This window comes from Netta rufina (assembly GCF_964035555.1).
Source record: "Netta rufina genome assembly, chromosome: 1".
NCBI lineage: Eukaryota > Metazoa > Chordata > Aves > Anseriformes > Anatidae > Netta > Netta rufina.
In genome coordinates this window covers 149,461,944-149,486,888 of record NC_140123.1, presented here as the reverse complement: position 1 = coordinate 149,486,888, position 24,945 = coordinate 149,461,944, and the positions used below count along the sequence as shown (strand labels likewise).

The 24,945-nt window shown below is 36.1% G+C and overlaps 1 protein-coding gene across 1 annotated transcript in view; it reads left to right on the top strand.

The window, feature by feature from the left end:
* The window catches only part of SLC41A2 (solute carrier family 41 member 2), a gene marked incomplete at its 5' end in the record, with an annotated part of 47,776 nt that overhangs the window by 9,228 nt on the left and 13,603 nt on the right, over positions 1-24,945 (top strand). The window contains 5 exons of the mRNA XM_084305914.1: positions 56-127; positions 1,034-1,178; positions 3,124-3,270; positions 13,226-13,373; positions 13,965-14,044. Of these exons, the coding sequence (XP_084162040.1) occupies positions 56-127; positions 1,034-1,178; positions 3,124-3,270; positions 13,226-13,373; positions 13,965-14,044 (592 nt within the window). The remainder of the gene's footprint in view (positions 1-55; positions 128-1,033; positions 1,179-3,123; positions 3,271-13,225; positions 13,374-13,964; positions 14,045-24,945) is intronic.

Genomic DNA, 24,945 nt, shown 5'->3' with positions numbered 1-24,945 from the left:
CTAAGAAATGTAAGATTAAACCCAAACGTCTAAATTTCTCCTGTAATTTTGACAGGTAAATATTGGAAAAATGGATTCTCCCATTGAGAAATGGAACCTAATAATTGGCAATTTGGCCTTAAAACAGGTAAATAAATTGACTTGTTTGATTCACTTTTCTAGATGAACTAAGTTATTTTAAAAGTCAGTCAAGTATAGAGACAAACAATGTTAACAGGAAACTACCTCTATTACACTGTTTCATACTTAACATACAGGGGTTTTGTATGTTTGTTTTTTTTCTTTCTTTCTTTCTCTTTTTGATACGGTGTGGTTCTTCTCTAAAACAGTATAAGCTTATATGTATCACAAGAAGAGGTAAAGTATTCTTCATGACTGCACCAAGGGTACTTCCTTTTAATTTTTTCTGAGAGAGCATTTCTAAGGAAGATTGGAGAAAAAATTCAGGTTTAGCAAAACCTCTTGAACATAACCTCTCAAATATTTTCAATGCTGTATTTTCATTGGACTTGATATTTAAAGAAAAAGTATGTGATGGAGCTTTTTGATAATAAATAATATTTTAAATAGCTGGGTCATTTGAACAAAGGAGTGTTTGTTCTCCAGAGCAACTATTTCTTAATTTTTAGAACTATTTCATACTTGTATGTTATAAAAAAACACTCAGAAATACTTGAAATGTTTATGCTGTGACTTCATTGTTGTAAGTGGCTTAGGAACCTCTTTGGGCATTTCATCTTTGGCTTCTGGTGATTCCTCAGCTCTTTTCCCTAATTTGACTTTTGTTATTCCTGGGCCTCTGAATTATCAGTAAAGCCTTTTCTGCTAGCATAAGATTTTTCTTCTCAATCGTCTAGGGTTATCATTGTCTATACGGAGTGGGTGAGCATGCTCCCTTTACAACTTGCAAAAAAAATGTAGATAGGAGGAAAGAATAACAGAGAATGATTCTGCAATATTCCTAAGTCTCAATTATTTTTAAGAAACGCTGATCACTAAAAAAAACAAATGTTCACCTTCTTTTCTTTCCCAGGTTCAGGCAACAGTAGTTGGTTTTCTGGCAGCAGTGGCAGCAGTTATATTGGGCTGGATTCCAGAGGGCAAATACCGCTTTGATCATTCAATCCTCCTGTGTTCTAGCAGTGTAGCAACTGCATTCATAGCTTCTCTTTTACAAGGTAAAAGAAGTGTATATGTTACTTTTTACAGTTATTTGGTTCTCTGCGGATACTGAGTGTGTATTATGTTTCTGTTCGTTAACAATTCAAGTCCAGCAAGCTGTAATACATGTGAAGCACAGCTGAGGGTAGAAAACCCTTCTGCAGTTTCCATAGAGGCCTAAATATTACATTATCTGTCATATTCTTTCGAAAAGGTTTGATTTGCTTGACCTCCTCAGCATGCCTAAAATAAAATAAAATAAAATAAAATAAAATAAAATAAAATAAAATAAAATAAAAGTATGTTTTTAGATTTCATCTAATAGGATGGAGAACTTTTTCCCCTACTTTCTATATTAATTGATGTACAAAGTACATGTATGTTCTTAACAGTTCATGCATGGAACATATTTGTAAATAAGCTCAAGTGAACTCGGATGTTAACTTAGCTGAATCCAAACTCCCTGGTTATCTATCCATGCTGCTTATATATTATTTTGTGTTTTGCTTTGTTTCTGAAATTAACAAATTGGCTTGCTATCTGAAAGTTCTGGATTAAGTTCAAGTCCCCTTCCACAAACAGTGCCAATGTATCTGCCTGGAGCCACATGTCGTGATGAAATTAAGCTTCTCTTGCCAATTGTCAGGACATATTTAACTGTAAAATATGGTATTTAATGGACTTGAAGGGGGAAAAAAAAGGTTCCTCTATTTTTGACATATTCTTAATGAAAATTTGCTATCAGTAGTCTTAGTAATAGCAAATCAAGTAAAATGTTTAGCTTCCTTTTTACTAATTTGATATGCTTAATTAAGTGAAAAGTGCAAAATTGTTAATGTTTGGCATGAAATTAAGAGCATACATTTTAGTGACTCCAAAGCCATTAAATTTGATCATGTAACAAAATGAAGAGCAGCAAGAGAACAGGGGAACATGAGCATGTTTTTTCCACTTATGTATAAGCTGGACATGAAGAGAAATTTTTAATGTTATCTGGTGATAGGCCAGCACAGGAAATTACTTTCTAAGTTTCTGCCTCCTATGCATGAAACAGGTGCTTTTCAGATATTGTGATCAAACAAGATCATTTCAGTTCTTTCTTTTGCAAGTTTCTTGGAGTGTAACTCTTCAGGCAATTTCTCTGAAAGTAAACTCATTTACCCTACAATACATAATATTACTTGCTAAAATACATGAAAATTTGTAATACCAATTCTTCAAAAATTCTTTAAAATAACATGAGGAATAGTATACACAGTTGAAGTGCTTTTGTGTATTGTATGATGAGGGGTGAATTACATCAATTTATACCAAAGAAGGATGTTAATAGCAATGTGAGTTTTATTTTTAGTAACCATTCTGTAGGGAAATGTCTGTTTAAAAGTTAGTGTTGGTGTATGTAGGAAAAAAAATAGAAACCAATAGCCTCAATTTGTAATGCTTTAAGTGGGTAGCAAGTTACATTTTCATGTGTTGCCTAGTTTCAGTTTAAATTATTGTGTAGCTTCTTGACTTTTGGTGTTGAGTACTTAGCTGGAAACCTTGCACAATATCTGACATCCAAGTATTGAATTTTATGTTGTTTTCACTGTGGAGCCATTTAAATTTCAGTCAGCTAAAGTTAATGGAGTGTAGAAGTAATACACTGAATATTTTTTCTTCAGGAAGTGGTTGATTTACGATTTCAGTTGTGCTAATTCTAACCATAAGCAAAATAGTTGATTGTACAGATGGCTCAATTTTTTTGCGTACTTATTGTTTTTTTTTCAAATATCTAACTTAGTTTTTAAGAATGGTTAAAATTTAAAAATGCAGAAATCAGTTAGGTGAGAAGAATGATCATCCCGGGACAAAAGCACAGACTTCTTATTTATTAGGTTTGAAATTGCCATTATCTTGAAATTTCCTATGGGATTACAACAGTAGATATGATTACTGTACTTTCTTCTTCATTGACTCTAGGAATAATAATGGTTGGAGTTATTGTTGGATCAAAGAAAACTGGTATTAATCCTGACAATGTTGCCACTCCGATAGCAGCAAGTTTTGGAGATCTTATCACTCTTGCTATTCTAGCATGGATAAGTCAGGGTCTTTATACTTGCCTTGGTAAGTATGTTTCTAAGTATATATCTCCCTAGAAGCCTTTCTTGGGTGGGGGTGGTGGGGAGAAGGCAGGGAAGGAGAAGCTTCGAAAATGTGTTAAACTGACATGTTTTTTGACAACCTTTGTATTGTTGAATGATTGAATGATCTTTGGTTTCAACATTATATCATACTCTTTCTTTTTATCTAATCACTATATTATTATCTAATCATTGTCTTGGCACAGTCTTGTAATAGGCAAAAGACTCTCATAGTATCACAGCCAATCTACACGTGAATTAGAAATTGTAGCTGCCGAATTTAGTCCTCTTTCTTTTGGGGTGAGAGGAGAGGGGAAGCTGTCTTCACCCAGGTTTTCTTGGATGCCCATCTCTGAATCAATTATTTGCTTCCCAGAGCCTTATTTAATTGTCCTTTTGCACTGAGGGGAAGGTGTTAAATTGGGTATCTCAATCAGCTACTTTACAGGAGATGAGCTCTGCTTTGACATTTTTTTTTTTTTTTTTTTTTTGGTAGGGTGTGGTTTTAGACACCATTCAAATATATCTTGAGCTGCAACTATACATATGCTTGGAAATCAAAATGGCAATAATTTAAATAACATAAGTAACAATAGCAAGATTACAAGTATGTATTCAAAGAAGTGAAGCATAATTTTAGATCAATTTGTGCTTTGTGATTGCTATGACTTTTAAATGAATTACGCAAAATGAGTTTCCTTCTGATTCCTATCAAGTACTGCAATACCTCCTTGTTTCCTCAGCTTCCCTACTCCTGCTTCCTATATATATTCCCCACTCTTTCCTATCTGTTTCACTGACACTTCCATGTCTCCCTCTTGTTCCCTGGTCCCAAGCGTGATTTTACAAGCTTTCCCACCATTTCCTTCTGCTTTTCAGTGAACAACGTAACCACTTCCAGCTTCTCCAAATAATGATCTGACTGTCTTTGGTTTTCTTTGTTTTGTTTTGTCTAATAAACTTGGTGAATGTGTTTCAAACGTAAATCTGAAAATTTAGCTTTAGCTTTCTTCAGAACAGCAGTTCTTCCATGAAAGGTGAAAAAATGAATAACTGCTGTGAGAAACTGAGCAGCAAAGGAAAGGCCTTCCTTGGCTACCGACTACAGAAAACAATGATCTAATCCTGCCTGATGTATGAATTCTCTCTGGCTTCTTGGTGAAGTTCTTCACTATTTGCTTATTTTCCCACTTATAGCTATGAGCAGGGGAATTACGAATAAACAGGTCCAAATTAATTAATTTATTATTATTTTTATTTTTTTTTAGTCTGCTTTTCTTCTCTTCTACTAGCTATTTGCATGTTTCTATAGTCCCTTGAAAACTGGCTTTCTGATTTCTAGGCCCCAAAGTGTCTAAATCCTACTCTCATAAAGGAGCAGATTACTGAACAAGGTTCATTGCCACAAGATGAATTCTAAAAATGAATATGCCAATAATTATTTTCATTAAAAACATGCTTGTATTTTGGCAGATGTAGCGAAATTCTTGGTTGTCAGAGAAAGAGATATGAGCTTGGAAAATGAGAAAGAGGAACTTGAAAATCAATCTTTTTTTCCTGTTTCTTCATATCCTCCTCTATTCCCCATGAAGAAACAAAAAGTATGAGAACATCTTCTTGCAGGAGAAAAAGACTGTTCAGAAACATATTCAAAATTAAATTATTACTGCAGCTCACTCCTTCCAGAGAAGCTGTTTAAAGTATATTGTACTTTAAAATATTTAACTATGGGCAATTGTAGTACAATATAGCACTGTTGTACTATACAAACAGTACAAATTTTGTACTGTTCATGATAGTTTTACCAGATATGTTGACATCCCTGCATAAATTCTTTACATCTGTGGTCATTTTTCAAGTCTTTTTCGTTTAAAAAAAAATGAGTTGTTTTATGTAAATATTACAACATCAATCAGAAAAGGTATGTAAATAAGTTTCAAGCTACCTTGGAGTGACTTACCGTTTCATTTCTTCACTTTCAACCTACAATTCTATATTTTTGGTATTTGATTTATCATATTTTAAACGTGTTGACATGTCATCTTAAATGCATCAGTGTACAATACATCCATTTTTAATATTTTATATATTTTTGTTAAAACTTAAATTGTACCGTGTATTTATTAACTATATTTTAATGTGTTTTTAAATCTATATTCTAATAAAGTAACTTAATTCTCAAATACTTCCTTTAAATACTGCTTTTAAAGACTTTATAGTCTTTAAAGACTTTATAGACTTATAATGAAAAACAAAAGACTTTTAACTTTTTTTTTCCTTTTTCTTTCTTTCTTTTTTTTTTTTTTTGGTGAGGAGAACAGCAGAGAAACACCTATTTGCATAAAATGTAGTGTCTGTTGCTAATGCTAGGGCTGGGATAATAATTAATTTAGCTCATTAAAGTTTGTTTTTCTAGACTTATTGTTATGCCCCAAATTCTAGTAGGAATTCTACTAGACTGTAGCTTAGGGTTATTCCACATGAAAGAGATTTCAGGTCCCTGCAGTTGATATGGTTGATTTGACTTCAATTCAAAATTAGAACATGTGCTGGTCAGTGAAGTGCCAGGGAAGCTGCTATAGTGGCTGGATGGAAGGCAGCAGAGAGCTGGCCAGGATTACTGGAAGGCATGTACTACCTATATGGGGAGCTGTGGAGTTGGCAGAAGATGCCAAGCTTGGGTTAATGCTAAGATTAGATTGGGGCTACGGTTATGGTTAAATTTCTTCTTGCCAGGGCTGTGCCTGGTTTAGAGTCATTAATGTTGGACTTACACTTTAAATTTCAGCTAGTAAGTATTCCAAGTGAGGTTTCTTAGACACTTGTGCTACATAGGTCACACTATTTTGTCTTTTAAAATTTTACTCTGCAAACGACTTTATAATGAACATACCAGTGATGTTTAATTTGTTTCCTAGAGCTTTTCCTTCCAAATATTAGTTTTGGAGCATTGTAATGTTCTCTATAAAATTGCTTAAGTTGAATCCACAGAGACTCAAATACTGTAAATGAGAAATAGTGATTCTAATAGTGATTCTGTTTTTAAACACCTTCTTCTACTCCTTTCAATTTTTTTCAGTTCTGGTTACAGGAAAAACATAGTTAGGTGCACTGGTATGGCACACAATTGGATTTTAATAGCAGCTACATTTGTCATTTGCATGTAAACAATATATGTCATTTTGTGAATACATCTAGTATTGCTTCCTGTGCTTTACATAAATTTAGCACAGTATGTTTCTTATTTTTAAAAATTTAATAATTACTACTAATATTTCAGTTTCTCCTAAAACATTATTTATTCTTAAAACACACTACCACCACCAAAAACAACAACAAAAACTCAAACTCAATGAGAAGATAGGGAAAGAAACTTGGACTTTCTTCTTTCTTCTTTTCACGTCTGTTTAGAAATTTACATTTCTAGTTACAGGTGACCTAATGTCTCTTAGAGGAATAACGTAAGAAGTGTGGCCAGCTTGAATTGGTCCTTTGTTATTTTTACAGCTGTACACTCACGTTGTATCAAGCCACTGCGGCTGAAAAGCAGATCACACACACGTGTAGGAGGAAGAAGTAGAGCTCTCAAGTATGCTTCTAAGAGTTACTCCCACTTTTCTTTCTATATGGTCTTCTAGAAATGTTTCTCTTTTGGTGATATCAGTAATTATCTAATTATCACTAAAATGACTGCTTCTGCTCTTTATATTTGTTCAATGTCTTTGTATTTTGTTCTCTTAGGAAACAGAGAGTCTTTCTAAAGTAAGACCAACCCACAAAGCCCTTGCAAATGCGTGGTTTCCAAGATTTAGCTGAACTATGAAATAGTAACAAGGAATATAAGTTTGTAGTAGCTTCAGTTTAGGAGAAGTATATAAAGCAGTGAAAGGCAGGGAAGAGGCATTCAGAAAATGATCAGGCAACAATGTTTTGTTTTATTTTTTAAATGTTACAGGAACTTTTTCACACAGTATATGACTGGGATGTGGAAATTACTGCCAGCATATATTAGGAGGACCAAAGTGATTTAAAAAAAAAAACCACCTTGTTGGATAAATTAATCAGAGAATAATCTATGGAGGAGTATTGAAGAGAAAGCTGCAGATAGAAAGTAGAGTGATGAAATCCCATCCGTGAGGCAAAGAGCAGCAAAACCTGGCAGAGCACACTGAAAGAAGCACCACTGTAAACCTGCCATTTTCTTACCATTTTTCCACAAGCCTTAACTGTTGGCCATGGTCAGAAACAGGATGCTGGTCTAGATGAGACTCTTGGCTTCACTCAGCACAGATGTCCTTATGCTCTTTCTGCCACTTCCCTGCTTTCTCTGAAGTAGAGCAACAAGCGCAGAGGGAATGTTATAAGGAAGTACACGGTTTATGAGCTAGTAGTGACACGGGTTGAGGCCACCTCTGGACTGTCCTCTGAATGAAAGAGTTTCCCCTACAATTTACTAGCCTGATTACTCAAGTGTGCTGGCAAAGATGGAAGGTTCTAGCTCTATGTGAAGTTTTCAAATAATAGGCCTGAAAGGGTGAAATTATTTATTTAAATGTTTTCTGCTCGTTTGTAACAGAGGTGTACAGCAGATGCTTCATGGCATGCCTAGAAGAGGCAAGGAAAAAGGACGGTAGCATACTTACCCAGGTTAGGGGCATATTAAACATCTCATTTGTCCCCCATCATATATACAATCTCTTAAAAAAAATCATTTGGCTGTTTCAAAAATAATGACAAACCCATCAGAGCTGGGGATTTGAATGGCACCAGGTTAACAGCTCTGCCTTAATGCCCTGGAAAGGACTGTGTCTGCACTTCTAAATTACTCTGTGAATCGCATCCTCAGAGATAATCTAATCATTTTCCTTGCCGAGACAATTATTGTAAACTAACTTGTCCATTAAACACTGAAACCAATTGAATCTGTTAGCTAATTCACGTCATGTCTTCAATAGCCAGACCTTCAGCGTGCATTAAAAAAAAAAAAAAAAAAAAGGAAGAAAATCTTCCACGTTTTTGCGCGTTGCACTTAGAGCCATTTAAAGACACCGCATAACATCACGACGCCTTGCAGTGCTCTGTTAAAAACCTCATTGACCAGTGAAGGGGGACGAGGAGTTTCTTTTAGAGGAAAACCCTTTTTTCCCCGGCTCCCTGTCAGTGCGGCGGCCCGCCGGGCGCTAGAGGGCTCCCCAGGCCCGCCGACGGCAGCGGGGCGCCCTGACAGAAAAACCCCTCTGCTCGCCCCCTGTAACGCTGTGAGGGCTTCAAGCTGCCCTCTTCTCCTCACGGAGCGGGGATTAAATACATGCTGGTGGCTCTCAAGCATCCTCGGATCTAGTTTGAGAAGCCAGACGGTGGAATCCCCCATCGTTACTGTCGGGTTCCTAATTTTGCCTCTGAAATAGAGCATTTCCCGTTCACACCTAGAGGCTGTGTTTTCAGAGGCACCGCACCAAACAGTGCACCACAGTATACACCCTGCATAAGCAGCAAAATGTTAAGCATCGGAGTTCCTCAATTGCTTGTGTGATTGCTGTCAGTGTTTTTACCACAGGGATGAGGGTTTAAAATAACTGAAGATCAGCAAAGACTTGGTTGGGAGCCTTGTCTCTTCCCTCCTTCCTTTTTGATGTAAGGTCACAGTCAGGAGTTCACTGAAGAGATATTGAGTTTTTTTAGGAGTTGATTTTACCATCTTGGATGTTACAAACTCTATAGCAGAGCCACCAGGACGGGCTGACCAAGTTTCCTCCTGCTATGTAAGCTAAACTGCACAAAGCTTTCAAAAGTGGCATGAAATGAGTCCCAAAAGGGGAGTCATTTATTCCCTTTGCCCCTTCTCCAACTATCATAGAATAAATTTTCTTTTTCTGTGGATTAACTATGAATAGGATGATGGCCCAACCTTCCTCAAAAGATGCATCTTGAGCTTAGAGTCTTTTAAGATTCAAGTAAGTTGTTCTGCCAGCAGAGTCTCCCCTAGCTAAAGGAAAGGCCTTTCCAAGAGTCAGACTGGAGCTGAGCCGTTCCACGGGGTCTGCAGGGCACTGGAACCTATCATAGCTCACTTGTGACAGTTTCTGTGATATGTTTCGAAACTATTAATGGCTTCTACAGTTCTGGTTTTAATTAAACTTAATAGATGGGAAGTCGAATATAAAGTTCTATTAGGGAACAGCTGCCTTAAGCTTAAATTTTACATCATCTTTGCCTTCAAACCTGGGTAGGGTGAATTTCAGTTGTGTAGGCTAAAACTTGTAAATTTATTAGTAAGCATACCTGATTTCCTCCTTGTTTAGCAGCATGGGGATGACTGATGCCCTATTTATTTGTTTGTCATTCCCTCTAGCTCTCTTTTTTTTCTCTCTCTTTTTTTTTTTTTTTTTTAATTAAACAGGGAATTCCAATAAAGTACTAGCAACTTTTTGAATAATCTAAGCTCTGGCCTCATCTTGCCCTTGAAGATCCCCCACTCCTGAGAACCACTCCTGACTTTTGTTCTTTTCAGGAAAAGCTGTGACACAGTCTTGTAGCAATGGGTAGCTTTTATAATCTGGTTTATGTCCAACTCCATTTAAAAGCCTCAGGTATAAAAGTTATTTTAGGTTAAAACATTGAAAAATAAGGCCAAAAAAATATCTCCTCTTACTTGTTGTTGACTCAGAGGAACAAACTTAAGCCATTGCTGAGTATTGTTGAGTCATGCCTTAGTATGCAAAAAAAAAACACCAGTTGCTTTTCTTTCATATTGTCTTCTATATCACTACACACTTTTTTTCTTTTCCTGCTATAAAACATCAATTCACCTTCTTGAAGGTTCATCTAACTTTTGCTTTGTTTGCTGTAAAAATGACAGCTTGTGTTATATTATATAGATACACTTTTTTTTTTTTTTTTTTTTTTTTTTTTTTCCCAAGAGCTACTGTTCACTAACTTAAAAGATGTTGACTTCAACTAGTGAAAGGACTGAAAATCATCCATGGGTTAATTGTGTTTTCTAAGACTTGTAAAGCTGCCCTTGCTTCTGGCTGCTTGCTGAGTTCTGAAATAGTACAGTCCTGTTGCACTGCACATATAAATTGTATTTATTTTGGTTATAGTTCATGAATCATTATACACTAGCAAGATTGTCTTCTCTTCTTTTTTTTTTTTCTTTTTTCATTTTTTAAAACATCTTAGAAAATATTTATGTGGCAGGATGATATATGCATACATATATTTCATATTTCACTTATTTATTTATAAACTGCTTATTAAATATCTCTTGGTTAGTATTTATTGCTCATTTGCTGGACTGGTTTCTGTTATATCTTTGTACTTACTTTTTTTTTTTTTTTCCCAGAAGAAAGGAATTATACAATGTATTTTACTTTGAGTAGAAGAATGCTTATTCTTAGTGTTCTTTGTAATTCCTGGACTATATTTTTGGACAAGTTTTCCATGCCTGGAGACTTCTGCTGATAGTTAAATCCTCTCTTTTCTCCTCAACATGTTCTAACAAGTTATTTAAGTTGTTATTGGGATTAAAAAAGAAATTGTTGTAAAATGCCATACCTTTTTGAACTTTAATTTCCTTTCTTGTGTTGATAAAAATGTCATAATCACAGAATCACAGAATGGTTGAGGTTGGAAGGGACCCCTGGAGATTATCTAGTCCAACGTCCCTGCTCAAGCAGGGTCCTAGAACACAAACCCAAGTTTGTGTCCAGATGGCGAGGATCACCTCCCTTGACCTGCTGGCAATGCTCTTCCTGCTGCAGCCCAGGATACCACTGACCACAAGAGAACATTTTTCAAGAGAACAACGCTCATGGTCAACTTGTCGTCCACTGGGACCCCCCAAGCCCTTCTCCTCAGAGCTCCTTTCCAGCAGATCAGCTCCCAGCCTGTACTGGTGCATGGGGTTATTCATCCCCAGGTGCAGGACCCTGCACTTGCCTTTGTTGAATTCCAAGAGTTTCCTCTTTGCCCATTTCTCCAGCCTGTTGAGATCCTTCTGAGTGGCACTGCAGCACTCTGGTGTATCAGCCACTCCTCCCAGTTTTGTATTATCAACACACTTGCTGAGAAGGCACTATATCCCTTCATCCAAGTCACTGATGAGTAAGTTAAACAGTACTGCACCCAGTATTGACCGCAGGGGACACTGCTAGCTACTGCCCCTGCCACTGATCTCAACCCTCTGAGACCTGCCATTCAGCCAGTTCTCAGACAGAACAGATATAGAGGGAGTGAGACCAAGTAGCAGGAACATAATGTGATTAACATCTTAAAAAGAAAAAAAAAAAAAAGAAAAAAAAAGAAAAAAGAAAAAAAAAAAAAGGAAGTCTCAAAGTTTTACGTAAACAGATTTCCACAGGAAATCCATTCCACAGGACCCACTGCATAACGCACAGAGATCTTTCTTCTTTGCAAGTGGAGGGAAGAATGCATTTACTTGGGCAGTAAATAGTGGTCCGCATGACAAAAAGGTCAAGAACTTTACATCAATATATTTTTCTCTTATAAGTTTGATTTTAAAAAACTGTAATTATCAAATAAAGGAGTAATGTATTACGTGTACTCTTTTGAGTCAGATCTTTTCACATTAAACACCTCTTAGTTCATAGAAGGAGGAATAATGACCAAAAAAAAAAAAAAAAGCGCCACAAAGGAAGGAGATAATATACTATAGAGTAGTTAGAAAAGGAAAGGAAAAATTACTTCTCTTTTGGGTTTTGTCTCATTCTCATTCTGATAGCTTTCTACTTTTAGCTTACAAAGTGATAGGAATCTTAGTCTCTTTTCTGCTGGCTCTGCTGCAGAGGCTGTTACCAGTCAATGCAGAAGGATAGTAACTTCTAAGAACACTACAGCAATTCTTTCAGGAGTAATTTTAGCTGTTCTCCATCCCTTCACCAAGATAACATCAAAGTAGTAATTGCTGGAACTTGCAGACTTTGTAATAAGCCATAATGCTTGGGTAGGATATTTTTATATATACTGGATATTCTTTGTTCAAATGTTTATGCGTTCTATGTGAACTACTTCAACCTGTTTATTTGAAATATATTTTGCATTGAGTTGTCCAAGTTCTGAAAGTTTAAACAAAAAGTGTTTAATATTAAATACACTGCCACACTGCTCATAAAATTAAATGTATGTAAATGTGAGGTGTTTGTGTAAGTTATACGTATATTTGCCACAGTTGAATTGGATCACTGGGATAGCTTCCGAGTGGATGGGACTCTCTGACTGAGCTAATCTGAAAAATATTATTCTTTCTGGAGGCAGCCCTTTGCATTATTAGTTTTGTTTTATGATGGTACTCCCTTACTGATATTTGCAATTGTGTTCCTATGAAATATGATGCCAGTCTGATGGATAGGTGCAGGCAGCAGAATTGTGGCTGTGAATTTCCAGACTTTCAGACAGGTTATAAAGCAACTGAACTACTGATATAAATGTTTCAGTATTACATATTGTGCCTGCATCATTTTAGATATGCTGTTTCTGGGAAGACTAGCATATTATCTGTGCTTTGGAAAGAGGGAGGTTTACATATGCTACAAATTTATATATAAACAAAATGCATTTTCAATATGTTGTTTCTTTTTTTTTTTTTAGCAGACATAACAATGTTTTATATTGCGCATCTCTATTGTATTTTTATCATCAAGCATCATATAAAAACGTTTTTAAAAACTTTATACTTTACACAGATAGTTCTGTCTTTGATGGGATGGGAGAAGGTGATCACAGGTGGCAGATGTTACACCATATTGTTTGATGCAGTAGTTGAAAAGTTAGGTACAGTAGTGCTAAAGACTATGAAAATTCCTCAATTGAATGATGTAGAATATAGTTTATTTTAGACTTCTACGTTAGGAATAACTTTTATGAATGTCTGGAAAGCAAAACAGTTATTTTGTTTTTCTGTGGTTGTTTTTTTTTAGAGACATATTACTACGTATCTCCTCTAGTTGGTGCCTTTTTTTTGGCTCTGACTCCTATGGGGATTGTCATAGCTGCCAAACACCCAGCTACCAGAACTGTTCTCCATTCAGGATGGGAGCCTGTTATAACTGCCATGGTTATAAGCAGGTAAGTCTATTTGTCTTTGTTTGTCTTGATGTCTCTCATCTGTGTCTCTGTATATCTTATATAACACCTGACTGTGCTTGAAAGAAACTTTCAAGGAGCCCCTAGAATATGGAGTGGGAATAAACTTTAACCTTCCAAAAATTATGAAGTTACGTAGTTAAATCGTAGATGGGAATGAGTGGGGAAGCCAGCAGTAGCCTGTGGAAATGACTGAACAGAGATGTACTGTATCAAATAAAAGAAACAGTGAAGTATTCGTCTCCTGCAGCTTCCTATCAAAACTGCACACTGATCTAAGAGGTGAATTAATCAAATGAAAGCTATGAATCTTAAAAGTCAAGTGATTGTCTGAAATTCTATGGTCTTTGTTATACAAGAAGTCAATTTTAATATCTAAATCTGCAACTGTAGCAATGTTAGTCTGTAGCAGAGGACAAAGTAACGGGGAAAAAAAGATGAACTGAGCAGAAAATCATGGTTTGAAGATAATACAAGACTAAAATTCAAAAAAAAAAAAAAAGTTTTGAAATACTAATTAATGTATTAATGTACCTGTTTGCCGTATTCTAAATATTGTACTTTGTTTTTCAGTATTGGTGGCCTTATTCTGGACACTACTGTATCTGATCCAAACTTGGTTGGAATTGTTGTTTATACCCCAGTAATTAATGGTAAGACTAAGACAGGATTATATGCTGCTGTTTATTCATTGATATGCTTTGGTTTGATAAAAGCCCATTAACACCTAAAGAGAGTTTTTTGGTCCTATTTATTGCAATCATTAAAGCATGTTGGAGAAAGTGAGAAGTACGAGCCTGAAGTATGCCTTAAGAAACTGTGAAAGTGAAGAGGTATATTCAAAAATTATGTGATCAAATATATTGAAATTGTTATGGCTGAGGAAAATTTAGATGATAATTTATTTCAAATGATTTTCTTTTGAATGGCCAAGGGCAAATTTTCAAAATAGCAATTCAATATTTACTTGCGTTTAGGTTTAAGAGCCAACAGGGGTGCTACAGGCAAATTGATTTCTTAAGAAAGATGTATATTGGTTCCCATGTTTGTTATGCACTTTCCAGATGCACAAGAATCTATTCATGACAATTTCACCCATAAATAGTTTTGTCATCTAAGAAAAATAACAAGGCAAATCTTACATGAACAGATAATATCTTATTAGTCTGATGTAGTCATTTACAAAATGCAAATTTTTAGCTTCTTTTTTTGCTACAGTATCATGTGACTGATACATGTTTAGCTTGCAATAATTATAATCACTGGATCTGTTCCCACAATAATGCTCATTAGCTGCTCTTTTCCCCTTTTGTATTTCTACGTTTGATTCTGTACATTATTTTGCACTTTTATGCATTGATTTTTGATCAATTTCTCTAACTATCAAGATGATTCTGACTTCTGATTTTTGCTTATCAAGCGCTTTGGCTTATCTTAACTTGGCCTTTGCAAATGCCATTGGGGTATATTCTATTTGTTTTCTAAGCTATCAATTAAATAAGTTAAAACCACTTGGTTTGCTTATCTGCTTTGATAATAAAAATGTTGTTATTGATGCTGGGTTTTGAAACATTTTGCCCCTGATCTAATTAACTTCCAAAGATTGCTACTGGAAATACGGCATGGGATAGCATCAAAACAATTTGCAACAGTTAAAAGTTGGTATATCTACAGCTGTGCCCATTAGGCAAGCTGTTCTGTTAGAGGAGATAATTGTGTGACTTTGACAGAGGGATGTTCTTGGTAAATTCATGTTAGCTTTTGTTTTACTGCTCTCATATCTTCTAGATGCTTACAAATTGTCTATTTAATAATTTGTTCTAATACTTGTCAGGAATATAAATTTTACAAACATTCAGATTCCCCAAATCATTCTTTTTTGTCCTTTTTAAAGATACATTTCCCTATTACAGCCCTCTGGTATTTACTAACCTCCAAGATAATCGGTTTGCAAAAATGATCACTGATAACTCATGGACTGTTCATCTAGCTCTCTAAGGATGCTCTACATTTAATTTATCCTCAGGCCGTACAGACTTAAATGTACAAGTTTATGATCAGGCATCACCATTTTTTACAAAGTCAGGATAAAAAAGGAACTGAGGGTTTCAGTCTTCCACACAGCATGCTGCTTATTCTTCTTTCCCATTAAACTCCTGTATTTCTTTTTTATTTCCTTTAAATATAAGGCATTTCAGTGTTGCCACTTTTGTTCCTTGCTGACTATAAATTCATTTTTACTTTTCAGCCTTTATGCTTCCTTGCCTGAGCCTTTCTTTTATATTCATTCAAAATTGCAAGTACTTGCATCTACTTTTTGTGCGTTTCCATTTCGATTTCCAGATACCTAAAGAGCAGGGCAACCATGTTGATCTTTGACCTTTCCTGCTTTACATCTGAAAGCTTTCTTGTAATAGTCCTCCGTGGTAGATTGCTTCCTAAGAGAAGAGGATTGTGTTTTCTTATGGGGCAGGTGCACCCAAAGCTCTTACCAGTGGTACTGCTTTCCTAGACGACATCCCTTGATTACAAAAGCAAATAACTGTCTGATGATTGCTTTATACTGTTCTACAGTAGGCGTCTCTCTCTGCTTCAGTACAGTAGTAGAATAGGTCTGGATTTCCTCTATAGACTCTTGTGTTCTAGTCTTGCCACCTACACTGGATACAGGTCTGATGGATACAGGCCTTTCTCAAGACCCCACGCTCTTACCAGATGTTGCAGTGATGATGGTCTTCTACCCTGTAGTAGTTATGAACTGCCCTTGTAAGTGGAACTGTGCATCCTGTTCAAGGTTGGTTTCTTTCACAGAAATTGGCTGTAAAAGCTGAATTGCGTCCGTGTTTACATTTTACCTTTTTTTAAAATTTGTAGTTAATGATTGGACTTAAGTAAATCATTTTAATTGCTAGGAATGACAGCTTACTATAAACATGCCTCTAGAGAAAAAGTTAAATGTACTACTTTGTTTCTAATTTTCTTTCATAAGTTTATGAACAGAATTAAGGCAATGTGCATACATTCTTTTGATCTATCTTTAGAGAAAAAGAACTAGCCAAATGCTATACATAGCCATGGATGATTAGCTGGCGGGTCAAAAGATCCCTGAAGAATTAGGTAGGCTGAGAGAGGAAAAGCTGGGGCTAAAAGTCGGCTCGTAGCTGTGACAGTCCCACTGTGGTTCTCTGATGATGATTGCTGTGATAATTGAACCACCCCAGCTATAAAAGCTGCCTTCATTTTAAGAAGTTTTATATTACTAGGCTGTTCTCAGCCTTTGGCATCTGCCCCCCAAACTACTGTGCAATGCCTGAGAACGTTTTTTTCCATGCTACACCAGGTACCTTACCCCATTGCTTATTTGGATTTTTCATACTTAGCTGCTTCTTTTCTTGTTATGCGTAAAGCAATCTTTTCCCAGCTCACAAAGTTTAAATTTTTTAGTGACTAGTAATGGACCATCATCGAGTTGTTTATAGTCTCCTGTCTGTATATTTCAGCTACTATCCCAGTCTTAAACTCCATGTTGTAATGAGAGTAGCTTCACACCAAGCTTAATTTTGGAACTCTTAACAAGCTGACAACAAGCACAATAATAGGCCAAGACTAGAGCCTTGTGCTGCTAGCGTAAGGGAAAGGTAGTGCAAGGCCTGCAACCCATGATCAGCAATAGCAATGCTGCTTTTGCAGTGCCACTGGACAACAACGTAAGCACCAATGAATTCTGGTTTTCCCTCATCCACAAATGAGCAGAGGGGAGTAAGTGTGTCATATGTGTGTGCTAAACTCCTCAGACCTCAGAATTTGAAATATAGAGGCATTTCTATTGGAAAATATAGAAGAAAATACATTCTGTGTAGAGGATGCAGCGTGCCTGCTTTATGGTACACATCCTGAAAAAGGAAATTGTAGGTAAGTGATTTTTTCAGTTGCAGTTAGGTTAGGCTTTCCTGGTTTTCATAATTCTATTGGCTCCTTTTGATTTTGCTGGTCAGTATAGTGTAGAAAACTGGAGTTTAGGAAATCTTTCAGTTAAAAAAATACATCTGTTGACGCTCATTTACTAACCAAAGGTGTGCTAGGCCACTTAACAGAAAGCTTTTTAAATATGACTGTTGCAGAAAGCTTTCTCTCCCAGTCCTTGGAATTATTGTAAACATAAGCAGTGAAAGTAGCTGCAGGTTTTCCCACTCACAATGGTTTTCAGATGCCTTTTCCTTTCTCCTACTTTGAAGTTTGTTGTTCCTGTGAAACAAGGAAACCTAAAATAAATGTTGTAACCTTTTGGGATTATGTCCAGCCAAAATCTCAGGACAGTGTGTGTTTGTCCAAGATTTCAAATTGTTGCTGATTTTTTTCAGTGCCAATTGTTGTATATCATGAAATCCTGGACATTATACACTGCAAAGTCATCAGGTGTTAGGCTTCCTTTGTGTGCCCATACGTAGCATTCAGTCTGGTCCTGTCTAAGTGTTTTTCATATTCTTAGACGTGGGACAAGTCACTTTCATCATATATACGTTACAGTTTGGAGCCATACATCTTTTGGTTTAAGAAATATTGGTCTGGAATTTGAACAACCTCAAAGATTCCTACCCCTATTAACAATAACTACAAATTTTTTTGCCAAGAATATTAAAATAGTTCTGAAGCAGGCAGGCATTTATAGTCAACTTTACTGCTGGTGGCCAGCAGTGTTTTACAACCAGTTTTCCAATTTTCCCCTGTTAAACACATTTCTTGAGATGAAGAATTATTTTTAATTCTATGGTTGGTTGGGTTAAATTGTAACTGTGCTTTCTAAAAGTACGTAAATCATTTTGTGGTTTTAGCCATTGTGGTACTTTAAATCTAGTTGAAATTTAGATGTTTGTGTTTGATATACTGAAGTTCTGAAGAAACTAGCTAAAATCCCAGCATGGCTGTGCTTCAGCCTAGATACTCAAAGTCGATTGTTATGTTTTCTAATGGAAGAGCTGGATAAAATTTGCAAATCCACTTACAGCATCACAGTTTGTTGAATTTGGCTCAGGAACTGCAATTTGCAAGTAACTGAGTTCCTTTTGTGCAGAAAAAAAAAAGATAATGCTTTATACAATTATATGCTTCAGAATAATCAGCTGAAATTAACTGAGATTACTAGACAGAGCCACTTTCCATTTTCCTTGCATGCTTAAAAAATATTGTGAGATGTCTTGTAAGTATTTTTATTTCAAGAGTTACTGCATAGTAAATAACATGTGATTAGATTTCACCCCGTTTTTATGCATTTTGTAGAACGGAGGTTCTGCAAATTAATTCTGAAAACAACTGAAAACCAGAAATGGTTTGAAGGCTTCATATAGAAAAACTTGCATTTACAGATCATTTGAAAGAAGAGTCGTTATGGGTAACATAAATCTGTTGTAATATTCCCTACTCTTTGGCTGCACATAGTCCTTGGTATGTGGAGGAAATAAACATAGATCAAGGAATATGAAGAACCTGTATGAGAAAATTTAACACGAAACTTAATGAGTGTCTGTTGTCTGGGAGATGAAAGTTAAGCTTATGTAATATATTCCCCAAACCATATCTTTTTTTCTTTTTTTTTTAATCTATTAATAGGATAAACTGAAGGACAGACTTTCAGGCTTTTCAGACATGTCTTGCTGTAAATTGTTTCCTTTAGAGAATATGGAAAGAAAATACCAGAAATCATTCCCCCTCAAAAAATAAAACGTGTTTTTAATAATTTTATGTATTTTAAGCTGCTATAGGATAGTTGTACTCTCAGCTTTCATGCAACAGAGAAGTGCTTTGATTAGAAGTCAATCATTGTCTCAGATGGCTGAGTTTCTGAAATTTTCCTCTGTAAGTTAAAAGGGAAGATATTCGTTTACTTCTATGGTACTGGAGCAATATGTCTGGGTAGGAAATTAATTTTTCTGCATCCTGAATTGCACAGAATATAATAGAATTAGAAAGCACCTATACATGAGATTTATAATTCAGTCTTTATTTTGGAATGAAAATGGAGGAGGATTTTCATTCTGAATATTTAATTCTGACTCATTATTGGGTTATAGTTCTACTACTTTTTAGTTATTAGTTGTACATGTAAATCTGCATAGTCTGTGCTGTTCTTTCAGCTGTGAGTTCTTTCAAGTATTTTATTTTTTTACAAGATTTCAGTAATCATTAGTTTTCACATCACAAGTATATCCAGAATATTTTCATTTTTTTGACAGTCAAGGAATACTTGTCAATTAGGCATAGGATAAAAATTATTTATGAGCCAAATCACACCTAAACCACTCAATTTTAAAATGCAATGGGTTGCATATGTAATGTTGTCTTAAAAAAATCAAAAACAAAACAAAACAAAAACAAAACAAAACAAAAACTTAATTGGCACAACTGACTGTATTGCTGTACATAGTAGTTAGGAGGGTGCAAAGGTAAGAATATTCTTCTTTGGGAATTTTGTTGGCCTAATTCTACCCTTATATAGGTATTAATAGATTTTTGTCCTATTGTACAAGCTGTAGTGTAGAAGCTTGGGAACAGCACAGTATTCTGCGACTGATAATCTCTCTCCATAGAAGTGAATTTATAAAGACCTTCAATCTCAGTGAATTGATGTGCATACAGTTTGCCATTCTTACAAAGTTATTTGTGTACCCCATCATGCAACTGTTCTTAATAGTCTTGTGAATGGTTATGGTGTTGGTTTTTAAAGCTGAGGCTTTATCTTGTTATCTTGTGCTCTCAGTGCTTTCAGGAAGGTAGTTTTCTGCAGGAACCCATCTTCATTTATATATACTTAAGGGAAGAAAAAAAAAAAAAAAAGAATGAGATGGAAAGCTACAGGAGAGGATGTAACTTTACATATAAGGTAGTTGAATACTGCTTTGCAAAATTCCTCTTGCTTACCATGCAGATCTCCCCAGTGTTAAATAAGTACCTTAAAACAAATTTTTTACCAATTAGTAGTAACATAATTATTCTTATTTTCTGGAATATCTGATTGTAGATTCTGAATCTGACCTGCAAAAATATTAAACATTGATTGATACAAATGAAAACATTCATTGGTGCAAATGAAATCAATGAAAAGTCTGGTTTAAATACTTATTCAAAACAAAATGACTTAAATATTTCACATTCATTACCAAAAACTGCAAAATGCTCTTTGCAGACAGTATAAAAATATCACTTCAGAGGTATATTTTAAAATTAAATGCATTCATGTCTGCAAAGCACTCAGATTTATAGTGACAAGCACCAATGAAAAGCAGAAGAGAAACTAGTAAGTCAGTATTCAGTCCAGATTTTGAAAAGTGGATATTAAATAAGACTGTGAATCATTCATGGTATGCTAAGGATAAATTAAAGTATCAAAGTGATATTTAGTCAGGCAATGCATCATGACATTGAATTAGAAGAATTAGAAGTCTGAGAGGAAGACTAGTAAATGTATTATTTTACTGCAACATAACTTATACCAATTTACCTATGGAGCATTTACAGATAGGTTTCTGTAAGATGTAGAGGGCTGTATCTACCATGAACTTGGGCTTTGGAGCATCTTGATTCTGGGTGTCTGGCTGCCTGCAGAGAAACTAAACCTAGAGCAAGGGGTTCCCAGTAGTGTGTGGAGGATGGTGAGCTACTTTGGAAGAGTACAGGGAAACGAGTACACCTGTGTGCTCAAGATTCAAAGTTAGATTCCTTTTCTAAGGTTAGATAGAAGCTTCTGTTCTTCAAAAGCAGTAAGTAAGCAGGGTTTCTTCTGTTCATTGGAACCATAGCTGAAATAATGTTGAGAGGAAGAGCTGGCTTTATTTACTTTTGTTATAAAATCACAGAACCAGTTAGGTTGGAAGGGACATTTTGAGATCTAGTCCAAGCCCCTTGCTCAAGCATTGTCCTCTAGAGCACATTGTCCTCTAGAGCACATTGTCCAGGATTGTGTCCAGTTGGATTTTGAACATATCCACAGATGGAGACTCCGCAACCTCTCTGGGAAACCTGCTCCAATGTTTGATCACCCTTGTTGTAAATATTTGATTTTTTGTGTGTTCAGATGGAATGTCTTGTGTTCCATTTTTTTGTCATTGCCTCTTGCCCTGTCAGCAGGCACTACTGAGAAGGGCCTGGCTCCCTTGTCTTCATCCCTCCCCTCAGGTATTTAAACACATCAGTAAGATCCCCCTGAGCCTTCTCTGTTCTACAGGCTGAGCAGTACCAGCTCTCTCAGCCTTTCCTCATACGAAAGATGCTCCAGTTCCTGTGATCCTGTGCTAAACTTGCTCCAGTAGGTCCATATCCTGTACTGGAGAGTTCAGAATTGGGCTCACTACTTAGATGTGACCTCACCAGTGCTGAGTACAGAGGAAACCTCATTTCCCTCCACCTGCTGTTGATGCTCTTCCTAATGCAGCTGAGGATACTGTTGGCTGCCTTTGCCATGAAAGTACGTTGCTGGGTCATGGCCAACATCTTGTCCAGGACCCCTGGTGGCCTTCTCTGCAGAGCTGCTTTCCAGGTAGTCAACTCCCAGCCTGCATAGGTCCACAGGCTTGTTCTTCCCCAGATGCAGGACTTTGCTTTTCCCTTCATTCATCTTCCTTTCAGCCCAGCTCTCCAGACTCTCCAGGTCCCTCTGAACGGCAGCACAACCCTCTGGTATGTCAGATATTCCTCCAGTTTTCCCTTGGAAATGGTACCCAAAGTGTGCAGTATAAGATATGTGCAAAACAACAACAGCAAAACCAACCAACCAACCAAAAACAAAACAAAACAAACCACCAGCCTGGTGTACTACCCAGAGCATTAGATGATCTGAGATGAGTCTGCATCAGCAACACCCATCCTGCTTCCTTTAACTTCTATGTTTGTTTGTGGTTTTTTTTAACCTGTAAAATGTTAATAAGAGTAATGAGACACAGGTCTCCTTTGAAATATTCTTTAAGATGCATTGATACAAAGTACTTTTCATGTGGTTTTCAGACTAGCATGGTCTTACTAGAAAAAAATCCTTTCCCAAATAATGCTTAGTAGAATCATGCCTGTAGGCATACTCACAAATACATGATGTGTTTTTGGCTCTATGTTAAATATTGTTTTGCGTGCTTGTTTTACAAAACAAAAGAACTGTGATAAAAAATAAATAAATAAATCAGAAGTGGTATTAATTCTTGCTTATCACTTGACTGACTCGATAAAATGATGAGATTTTCAATTTTCTTTTAATGTTGTAAGTCAGCATGATGTCCTTCACACTTTAGCAATGTCTGTTCTTATTCTTGACAAAGTAGCACTCACATTGAAGCTAAACACATCTGCTGTCCTGAGAGGAACGCTGTAACAGGTGCAGGATTTTACTTTTGAAAGCAATTATTTTCCTCTGTGATCTAGTACTCATGAGAATGAACAGTTAGTCTTTGCTATGAAGTATGTGTTACAATGACTACAATACAATTTCAGGAAACACATTTTCTCACTTAAAATCATGGAAACAGTCCATATATATGTCTGCAGCGATTTTCATCATATGAGCAGCTACTGAGCACATGACCATTTTATGCATTCAGAAGATGCTCAGAAATGATCAATTTTATGTATTGACATCTAGTCAACCTACACAGTTTTATCTGTGTTCTGCTTCTTGTGGGGATCTGATAAATCTGACATTGCTGAGTTAACTCCACAAGCACAGTAACTGCTGTTAGAGGAAAACAAACTGAATGTCTCTGTACATAGTGATTCATTTAATGCAAGCACAGCCTTACTCAAGTTGTTCTAAGACCAGCAAAATAATGGAATTTGATTCTGTACTGATTTATATCCTGTTTGTTTTTTTGTTGTTGTTGTTTTGTTTTGTTTTTGTTTTTAGAGCACCATTCAACCCACAGTGTTTTGTTTCCTAGTGTCCCTGCAATACCTGTTGCTTACAATATTCTCTCCATTCTCCCTCTGCTTTGGCCGCCGTCTTTCTTCTTCATTGTCACTTAACCGTGGGCTGAGTTAGAGGCATCACGCCTAGCTCCAAGCCATGTGCTGACTGGGCACCAGGCATGCTTATGCTGAGAACTATACAGCTTTTGTTACTGCCTTTGGCTCACTGAGGTGTGGGTTTGAATCTTTATTTATCTAGGATTAGCCATTGTTTCCTTTTTGTCAGCCACCATACTTGGAGGTAGTTAATATTAACCCCTTAGTACTAAGTAGTCCTTGTGCCAGACATGGTTGAAATTGGCCCAGAGGTTCAAAAATAGTTAGTAGGAAGAATTGGCACATGAGTGCACAGAACTAAGGGACAGGATGACTGCTGCTGCCCATCACCATGCGCCGTTAGCTGGTTGAGACTCAGCAGGATGTATGGGCTCTAGAAGCTTTGTAAATTTCAGCGCACCTGCATCAAATCTATGTCTCTGTTGTCTAGCCAGTTTCATTGCCATTTCAAAAGGGAAAATTTCTATTTTCCTTAATTCTTTTCTCTTGGTTTCCCTTGTTGTTAATGAGGGAAAGATGTCCAGATCATCTCTCATATTTCTGTTTGTCTGAATTTGTTGCAGCAGATAATTATCAGCCACAAGAGGAAATTGCACACATCCTAGGAAGTATGTGAAATCTTGCTTTTTTGTGCCAAAGTGGTTTACGGTTGCATTGCCACAAACCTCAAAACATGCCTGGAAATTTAGCCCTATTTACTTTTATCTTTCATTTCTTCTTTTAATGCTATAAAAGATAGGATAGTGAGAGAAGAGTTAACTAATTTTATCTTTTAATATTGTTTTGAATAGATCAGTTATTGCAGTTTCTAGCCTGCTTGTAATTATCCAGATTGCTTTTATCCTCTTTTTTTAAAGCAGAAACTGTTTCATATTTTCTAGTCGTATGGCACCATCCCCAGCTTTGTAGCTTTATTAAAATGCAGTTTTACATAACAGCTTTTTTGTAATTCAGTCACAGAAATTTTCTGATCTCCATCCAAATGTAGTGCATTGATCCTTCATTTTACTTCTGTCTCTCTTTTCTTACCTTATTCTCATTAGTCAGAAGTATCAACATTATTGTTCACATTCAGAAAATAGACTTTGGACCCTACTGGATTGTTTTTGATGTTGTTTCAGCCCCTCTTATAGTTTATATAAATCCTTTATTTTACTTCTCTTTCTCTAGTTTGTTAAAAAAAAAAAAAAAAAAAAAACAAAAAAAAAACTACTGTTATTCTGTTATTTTAATATTCTTTGCAAAGACTGACTCGACATTTTGATAGTTCACATTTTGTCCCTCTATCTCCTGAAGATGCAGGTAGGTTTGATAATCAGTCTTTTATTCCATGACTTTTTCTAATACTTTATTTCCTGATATGTATTTGAAGCCTTTTGTTTAAAAGTTGGACCCCCTTGTTAGGTTCTGCCAAGAATTGTCTTTAAGCTGCAGTGCAGCAGAACATTTTCATAGAGTTCTCAGTTTTAAACATTTGTCCTAACCAGTCCACAGTCCCCAAAGGGATTTGGCAAATAGTTTCTTCAGCTGATGATAGACACTTGTTCTGTGACCA